This window comes from Vulpes vulpes, chromosome 16 (genome assembly GCF_048418805.1).
Source record: "Vulpes vulpes isolate BD-2025 chromosome 16, VulVul3, whole genome shotgun sequence".
Classification (NCBI taxonomy): Eukaryota; Metazoa; Chordata; class Mammalia; order Carnivora; family Canidae; genus Vulpes; species Vulpes vulpes.
The window spans coordinates 14,790,220-14,799,410 of record NC_132795.1 but is presented as its reverse complement, the minus strand read 5'-3'; the positions used below and the strand labels follow the sequence as shown (position 1 = coordinate 14,799,410).

At 48.5% G+C, this 9,191-nt stretch overlaps 1 protein-coding gene across 4 annotated transcripts in view; it reads right to left on the bottom strand.

Moving 5' to 3' along the window:
- Positions 1-762: 762 nt before the first annotated feature.
- The window catches only part of PLEKHM3 (pleckstrin homology domain containing M3), a 179,933-nt gene continuing 171,504 nt past the window's right edge, over positions 763-9,191 (bottom strand). For 3 of the 4 annotated variants that reach the window (XM_072742358.1, XM_072742359.1, XM_072742360.1), the window contains exon 8: positions 763-7,286. In XM_072742358.1, the coding sequence (XP_072598459.1) occupies positions 7,109-7,286 (178 nt within the window). In that variant the 3' untranslated portion in view covers positions 763-7,108. The remainder of the gene's footprint in view (positions 7,287-9,191) is intronic. The other variant, XM_072742361.1, reaches the window with a different exon arrangement.

Sequence of the window (9,191 nt, the reverse complement as noted above, 5' to 3'; positions counted from 1 at the left end):
GAGCACTTTGAGGTACGTCTTGGGTGTGAAGCTCAGGGTTCGCCTTTGGTAAATGTTTAACCGGAAGCACCTTTACTAGTCTCCAATGGCTGTCTTTGAGAAAGTGAGTTTAAATGGTGTTTTGAAAGTTTCCTAGTGGACAGTCGTACCCCCCCCCCCCCCCCCCCCGTGGGCTTTGTGGTGGCAAAGCAAGGGCCAGCCCAGGCTAGGTAGAGCAGATACTCCCAATCACGTCTCAACAGCTAGAGGACTGCTCTCTCTCATGTAAACACCTACTCTGCTTGTCACTCTTTGCTCCCCAAATATGGTCTTCAGGAGACTAGCATCCTTGCCTGCTGGCTTACTGCCTGCCACTTGTCTATCCGATTTGGTGACGAGATGAAACCAGGGCAGGGAGGCTTGGGGCAAAGCTATGTAAGGTAAGACATTCCATGCATGAGCTTTGGCAGGTTTGTCTCAGACCTGAAAGAAATTGTGCCAGTTTCACAACCAAGACCCATAGTAGTACCTCTGCATTAAAAAAAACAAAAAACAACTTTATATTCTTCACAAGCATAGGAAGGGCTGATGAAAGTATTGCAAGTTGATAAATTAGAAAAAAGCTAAAATCTGGATTAATATTAGGAGAGATTTTTTAAAGTCCTTGTAGCTTACTTTCAATAAAGCTCAAATCTTGACTTTGAATTAGCATCCAGAGCTCATCTTGGGGTTTCACCAACCCTGTGAATACAGTATTTTAATGAAATTGTTATGAGAACAAAGTATTTTCTGCCTTGTTTATTGAGAGAGAGATAATTTTATACATTAGGAACTGGTGTGCTTAAATTATATGACAGATGACCATAAAACCTAGGGTTCTTGTCAACAACACAACTTCATCTTATATTTTAACAGTTACTGATATTTAAAAATGATATAGACAAAAGTATGGATAAGTTATGCTAAAACAAAAGGCAAAAATTCCAGAAAACACAAACAACACATATGTGTGTATGTGTGTGTATGTATGTTAGTGCATTAGGTATTTCAAATAGCTCAGCACATAGTGATATAATAGCCCAAACCTTGTACTACACTAGCAGAAATAAGGGAAAACAACACGGATCTGACCCAGGAGCAGAATGAGTGGTGTAGAACTCTTCTGCACCACATTTAATGCTCCTCATTTGCAGACTAAACATTTTCCCTCCTTTTCCTGTTCCCCCCCAAATCTTGTATGGTAGGCTTCTGGCTATTTAAAATAAGATTGCGGTAGGTGACTGAAATCAGAACCTAGACCTCCAGCAGCAAAAGCCAAATATTAATAGCTCGGTGGACCGCCCACACCACCCAGAAACATTTTTATCACAATGTATCCAAGAGGCTTCCCACTTCCTACTTGGAAAACAGGTGGTGAAGTAAAGCAGGAAACCTTTATACAGTAAAAGAAAAGAAAATTCTGTGTTTGTGTCATTTTTTAACCTGAAAAAGGCTGAGTTCAGTGACTTTACAGATTCAAATCTGGCTGACTGGTTTAATGCCTCCACTCTTGCCTTGATGACCGCATGACATTCCCCTGAGTTTGGTTAATGAAAGCAAGCAAGCAAATAAATAAAAAAAGAGTGACTTAAAAAAGAAAAGAGAAACAACCCCAGCATAAAACAAAGTAAAACATTACGTGCTATGTCTTTTGTATTTCCTAGCATGAGTGTCCACAGAGCTAGAAGCCCATGTTTGTACCATTCTACTCTCACAATGTGTTCCCCGAAGGAATCCTTCCCTCCCAAGCTTAAGGCACCAGGTTAAGCAAAGGGGAAGGGTCTGCCATGCTGGAGGAACGTGCAGGTTCCAGCGCACCCGTGTAACGGTGGCTGGCAGGAGGAAGCCCTGTGGCCTTCAAGTGGGTCAGTGGAGGCGGCTAGAAGCACGAGGCGGTACTGTAAGGCACTCCTGCGGGGCAGACAAGTGGGAGGAGCAGCGCAGGCTCCTGGGGCTGCAAGGCCCCCCCCCCTCCGGCTGAGGCTGGCGGGGGGGGGGGGGGGCGGGGGGGGGGCGGCCTAGCTCTAGGGACCAGGGCAAGGAAGGGGAGAGGCTGGTCTAGAGCGCTATGGTGGCGGGGGGGGGGGGGGGGGGGGGGGTAGTCTTCACTGCGCTAAGAGGCGCTGTAGGCGCCTGAATCTTCTCCCCTGGGCAATGGCTGTGGCTTCCACACCTTTTAACAGGGTGGCTTCTTTTTCCACAGGGAGGAACCAAAAGCCAAACAGCAGTTGCCCCTTTCCTGGGGTTTAACTCGCCTCACTTCGGAGGCCAACTGATGAGGAGAGTGCTCCCTAATACCATCACGGGGGGAACCCGTTTTAAATAAAACCCCTCACAACTACAGTTGTGCTGAGGAGGGGATGCCACACTTTTGACTTTTTACCTAGAGTTTAACCTTTTACCTAGAGTTTAACAGTGACTTAGACTTTACCGTGGCATGCACCCACTAAGACACATTGAAGAAGGGACACCTGGGTGGCTCAATGGCTGAGCATCTGCCTTTGGTTCAGGTTGTGATCCCCAGGGTCCCAGGATTGAGTCCCACATCACGCTCCCCACAGGGAGCCTGCTTCTCCCTCTGCCTGTGTTTCTGCCTCTCTCTCTGTCTTTCATGAATAAATAAAGTCTTTAAAAAACAAAAAAGACACACTAAAGAAAACCCTTCAAGTCAGGGGGTCTGAAAACAATGACACTGGAATTGTCTACCATTCGGAATTGCTGGGTGCCAGGACTTAACTGCACCCCATGACAGGAATCAACTCTTGTCTGCGTAAGTTAACCGAACGGGGCTCAGTCACCCATCACTGGGCCCAACCTAGGCCAGCGAGTTCTATCAGACACGGGGCTAGAAGGATGTCCAATGTCCACAGTGCGCTAATGCCTACTTGTTAACAAGTACCAAGGGAAGGAAAAAAGTACCTCTGGTGACTCAGTTCACGCAAAGGACAGTGTGTTCGTGTCTCTCTGTTTCACCCCCAATTCTCTACTTTTTGACATTATCTTAGAATCAGAAAAGAACTGAGACAGAAAATTCAAAAAATAAGGGGGGAAACTGTATGCATCACTCTTTACTGGGAGAAGTAAAAATAAATAAGTAAATAAATAAAATAACCCCTGTGCCGACTCTCGGCAGTATTAGAATCAAGAGCTGAAGGTTTACTTCCTTATCCAGATACTGCGGTGAAGTGCGGCAGAGCGGTGGCGATGAACGATTCCGCTCAAACTTGCGAACAGTAGCATTGGCTTCACCCAAAATTAGGAACAGAATGTACCCTGGCTTCCTCAGATAATGGCTCTCCCTGCAGGAAGCATTCGTGTGGCATCCAGGCCTACCCTGATGCAGTAACTCACACATGGCCCTGTTTGGCCAACAGGTAGAGAAACCACCCCACAGGTCTGGAAGCCGAACCTTTTCAAGGAGGCACAAGAAGGGGCTGTCTGGTGTCAGTGTTCAGTGTGTACACACGCAGGCCTCGTCGGAATGGACTCCCTCTCGGTGGCAGAGGCTGCCTATGGCTGCGGCATGACCTGAACACCACGGTTCGAGCCGCAGCCGGAAAGGAGTCACAGCCAGTCCCCTCTGCAGGAGTCCGAAATACCACTGAGTTAGTTGGAAACCACAAATCCCCAACGCTGATGATGTTCCCTGTTTGGGGGAGGCCTGGTCTAGTCGGATCCGAAGGCGACTGCCCTGTCAGCGAATCAAGTATTAAAGCTCCTAACAATATGACCTTTTACGGATGGAAAAGAACTCTTAATACGGTCCCCTGAAAGGCAGTGAGGCAAGGGGGATGACGAGAGTTTGCATGGTTTTCATATAAAGAGGCTTTCAACTTTGGGGAAAATCAGCCCTGGAAAGAACATGATTCGATTCCAGTTGACTGCTTTTAAAGTACTTTGTGGCCTTCCTGCAGTGGTGCAACTGCGGTCTATTTCGGGAACTGGCTTCTCCACGGCAGGGTTAGATGCCAGCATTTTACCAGGGTTGGACTGTCTCACACATGAGTTTCTGGCACCGTTAGGAGGGATTTCCTCAAGTGATCCACCAGGGAATGGGCCTTTCAAGCGAACAGAGGTTCCTCCAGTCGGCCGCCAGCTCTAGGAGATTAATTGGCCATTTTCTTGTGTGTTTTATGTGCGAGATATTTAATATGGGATGAGAAAGGGAACGTGAAGGAAAGCAGGTATTAGTTTGGTCTTAAGGAGGTGGTAATCCACGGATTTGCTTTTGTTTCGATAGTTTCTAAGCAGTAGAACAATTACCTAACAGTGCACCGAGTCATTTGTTTGGGTTGAAAACAGTAAGGGCGTTCATGTGCTCCAAGGCGTTCTGGGCTGGAAAACAGCAATTTGGAATTTTTCATGACAGACCCAATTCCTGAGCTGGCTCCACTCTGTCCTATCAGATTTTGGTGGTGGTGGCTGAGAGCCGTGTAGGCCGGCAGGCGGCACCGGCCAGGCTGTCAGGGGCGGACAAGAAGGAGAGAAAACAGAAGCGGCTGGGATGCAGTCCTGCTTCTGGGTAGCCAAGGGCGAGCGTACCTCCCTCTCTCTCTTTTTTTTTTTTTGGTGCCCTTTTGAAAATAAGCAGAAAGTGATGTGGGTAGAAGGTTCTAACTCCTCCCAAGGAGAGGCTGCCAGGGGAGGCCAGTGTTTAGCAGGGCCCTCCAGGCGGGTGCCCCCGTGAAAACAAAGGCCTTTAGAACAGGGATCTGGAATCTCACCTCCTTGGCAGGCCTGCCACTAGGTGCCTGCAGGGTGGGACAGGAAATCTGTCCAGAGGGAGAGCAAACGTGCTGGCCGGGAGGAGGGGGGCCTGCGCTTCACGACTGCAAACGCGCTGTGCTGGGGACCCTCGCTGACAGTCGGGACCTTGGATACATTAATTTCGGCGAAGGCAGAAGTAAGCTACGGTGACAGGGAGCCGGGGGTGGAGGAGAAAGGCACTTTGCCATCGGAGCACATCTGTTTTATAATAAGCAGGTCTATAATTCTCTTGTGAAAGATCATGTTCTGCTATCTTCTCTGAGGCTGGAAAATATAAAAACTGTATTTCACGAAGGGGAGGAAAAAGGAGGAGAGGATCAAATTTGTTTGCCTGTTTGCCAAGTGCTTGTTTGAGATTTTTTCCACCCTTTATCTTTCGTGTGCAGCATTCTCTGTAACTGGAGGGGGCGGGGGAGGAGTCAACCTGGTTTTCTAAGAATAAAAGGCACCCTAAGGTGTCCTTGTGAATGGGGTCTTGGCCTCTGGGGAAGTTTATATGCCCTTGGTTATGGCTGCTGTAGAATCGGAAAAGAAATGCATGCGCAGTGGCGCGCTGTGAAGTTGAAGCGAGTGGTCTGGGGCCCACGGAACCGGCAACAGGTTGTGCTGACTTCCGGCAGGCTGCGCGAAAGTCTGTCGGAAATGTCTTGCCTCTAAATGGACAGAGGTATCAAGAGTTAGGATCTGGGGGGAAGAGGTGTCAGGGAACATGGCCGTGGGGTTAAACGTATCGTGTACGGTGTGAGCCACTGACTCTCCAGATCCTAACAGCAGCGAAACTACCAAACCAGGAAGGTGTTGGAGGCATCAGCTCAGTGGAAACAGGGTCGTCTCATATAGTCTGCTAAGAATGGTTTCAGTATCAATGTATCCTTGTGCTGTGGAGTTATGGTGGGAGGACCCGAGCCATGATTTCCAGCGCCGTTCCCCTGACACTTTGGTCACAACCACTGCTACGCTGGCTCCTACGAGGGCACTGCGGTGGGGGCCCCCTACTTGGTCAAGTGGCGAAGCAGTTCATTATATTTCCTATTCCTATGATACGATTTAGCACTTCCTGTTTCACTTTAAGGTGGCAATTATGTGTGTGTGTGTGTATATTTATTTAAACAATATTATTACACTGAATTCATTACTTATAAGTTTGGTATTTTCTTAATAGTCTAACGTGTTCTGACGTCCCATGTTACTTTGATTTTGTAAACAATTTAAAAAGCGTAGAAGTGGCAAAGTTGACAAATTAAGGGTCCAAATGAAAGTGCAGTGAAGAACAATGAGAAATAAAGTATTTAAAATAAATAAGTAGGAAATGCCTACACAAAATTCTGTGAAAAGACACCGAAGACCATCTCATAGAAGGTACGCACTATACCCATAGGTCTACAAACCAATGTATTTAACCACAATCGCAGGAAATTTCCTCAGGCCAGCATTATTACAAAATCATAACTATTACCCATGAGACCCCGGGAAAACTCTTCGAAAGCTGTGTTTTCAACCAAATATGGAGGGGCGCCGTGTCATTGGGTAGCGCTGGGACTCGTACCAGCAAACAGCCGACAACGTGCAGGTATTGGTCGCAGAGGTCCCTTTTTTTTCCCCTCAGGAAAAAACCTGAGATCAACCTCAGAGCCAGAAGGAGCTCTCCTCATAAATCAGGGGTGCATGCTCTGCAGAGGGAGCTCAGTCGCCTCACTTCTGAGCCACTCGGCTCGGTTGAGGGGATCCCCACCTGTGTGGTAGAAACCGAGGTGCTGCCGTCAGGGACGCAGGGCCCCTTGGGCCATCCAGGCATCACTCCTGTGTTCCGAAGATTTTCACATGAAACAAACGATGATGAGTGCTTGCCTCAGTGACTTCGTCCTCTGCAACGGCTAAAAATAAATAACACAAAAATAACCTGAAGTTCTGTGGTCCCGTAGGTAAGCTTCCTCCTGTGTCCTGTGTAACAAAACAGCCCCTGAGAGCAAAAAAAAAAAAAAAAAAAAAAAAAAAAAAAAAAAAAAAAAGTCTGACCTATAAAGCCTTGTGTGTAAACCACATTTTGCTTGGGAGCAAGCTGCTGAAATTCAGGGCTAAGTGTGATTCAGCTAATGGTAGTTGGTTTTTTTTTTTTTGAGCCACAGTGGCTCCACTGACAGCGATTTACACAGAACATACATACGGGACGAACAGGTATGTGGGAATGTGTGTAAATATATATCTCTATCTAGCTGAACAGGAGACATACTCTTCTTCCAGAGGGATCTAACTGGCTAGCAAGGAAGCCACTGGGCTGCTGGATCAGCGAGAGGTCAGGCCCTGGCCTCGGGCTCCTGCTGAGTCAGGTGTTCTGGTAGGACAGCTCGAACATGTTGCAAGCCTCCTCCAGGCTCTCGTCCATGTTCAGCCTCCGCCAGAAAGATTTTTGCTTCTTCTGCAGCTCTCGGCGGACACATCTTGGGCAGGGGACGGACTTCTCTTTGCATTCGGCATGGAAAACAGCTCCACAGCTTTCACACCTGCAAAAGCCAACCACGGAGATGGTGAACGAGGCTGACGAGAGCAAGACAGAAAAGCCTCGGTGCAGCTCGGAGGACAACATGCGTCCCGGGGAGCCCTGCCACTGGAAAGAGCGATGACTCATAGAAAATGTGGGCTCTTGCCTTTTCCAAGATGCTCAAGGTTGAATTTTACTTGAAAAAAAAAAAAAGAAAAGAAAAAGTCCCCCCCCCCCCCCGATTGGAACTAGTTGGGGTGAGGCTTCTGGCTCACAGTAGAGAGGTGCCAACAGTCAACTAGCAACCACGTGATCACGGTGATGCTGGACAGAGCTCCAGAAACTGTGCATCAGTGTCCCTTCCTCTGGAAGGAGGCTGGGTAGCAAGCCTAGGGGTGGGAGCACGGGGATGGGGAACGGGAGTGACGGAGTGACGCGCTTCTCTCAACAGCAGCGCCACCCCAGCGTCAGCGCTGGGAAAAGGTTGCTTTCAGCCTCTGTAAACGTGGGAAGGGGGGGGGGGCCCTGGTACTTCTTGCCGCCTTTGACAGTTTGGAAAGATAAAATGACACATTTTCATTTTCTGAATGCTATCCTTGGGTCTACTGTCCTTCTGAGTTTTTTTTTTTTTTTTTAAGTTACGAAAACCTTTGTAAGCCCACCTTTTAACACAAGTGGGAACGGTAAAGCATGAGAAAGTGGGGAAGAGAATAGTTTTTAAAGAAAACACGCAGATACTGTAATTTATAGAGAGGAGGCATTCCAGGTGGATGACTAGTTTGTTGTCTGGCTTGGTGGAAGCCTGTGCATGAGGCCAGAAGGCTTGTTTTTACTGCAAAGTCTTTAATAATGAGTAAGTGACAAGCACGGCCATGGCTGCTCTGGGAGGTGGCTGGCCAGTGTGGATTAGGTTCCCATTCTGCCCAATGGGAGTGACAAGCAACTACTCCCTTATCTCAGGAGCCAGGGAATTGGGCCCGCATGGTTTCATTCAACCAGCAACCATCTATGGAGGGCCCAGCACTGGACTGGGCCCAAAGAGGACTGCAGGCTCAGCTTGTGCTTCTTTTGCTTTTCCTCTAGTGTCCTGGGCTTCAGTCCGGGGCATAGGCCGGTTCCCTAGCCTGCCACTGACTGAGCCCTGGCACCATTCAGGGTTCAGAAAGTTTGGTTCAAGGAAGATCCTCCCTCCCACCCTTGTATCCAGGACAGGAGGCAGTGGTTTGGAGCAGAGAAGCTGGGCAAGGGAGGGGTAGGGTGGGGTGGGAGGGAAGGGGAGGCGGGCGTATTGAACAGCTGAGAGACCAAAAGACAGAAGTCCAGAGACTGTACCCGGCCGTCTCTGCCCAAGCTCAGCTCTCTGGGCAAGTAAAACATAGTGGTATTTAGGAAAGCAGGCACAGAGGGACATGGCCTGACTTCAAATCACTTTCTTGCTGTAGGACTGCTACAGACTGAATTGTGTCCCACCCCTCAATTGCCACCAAATCCCTATGTTGAACTCTACCCCCCTGTGACACTGTATTTGGAGATATGGTCTTTAGGAAGTGATTAAGGTTAAGTAGGTTCTTAAGGGTGGGTCCTGAGCTGACAGGTTAGTGTCCTTATAAGAGAACCAGAGAGCTCTCTTTCTCCTCGACTGTGTGTACCCAGAGGAAAGGCTGTGTGAGGAGCATAGCGAGAAGGTGGCCATCTACAAGCCAGGAGGGGAGCTCTCACTGGAAACCAAGCCCTGCTGGATCTTGATCTGGGGACTCCCAGCTTCCAGAACCGTGAGAAATCAGTATCTATTGTTTGAACCCCCTAGTCTGTGGTATTTTGCAGGACAGCCTGAGCAGACTGTGACAGTGACCTGCAGCAAGTCTACTCCACCTCTCTGAGCTTCCATCACCTCATCTGCTACATGGAGTGTCCATCAACGTGTCCC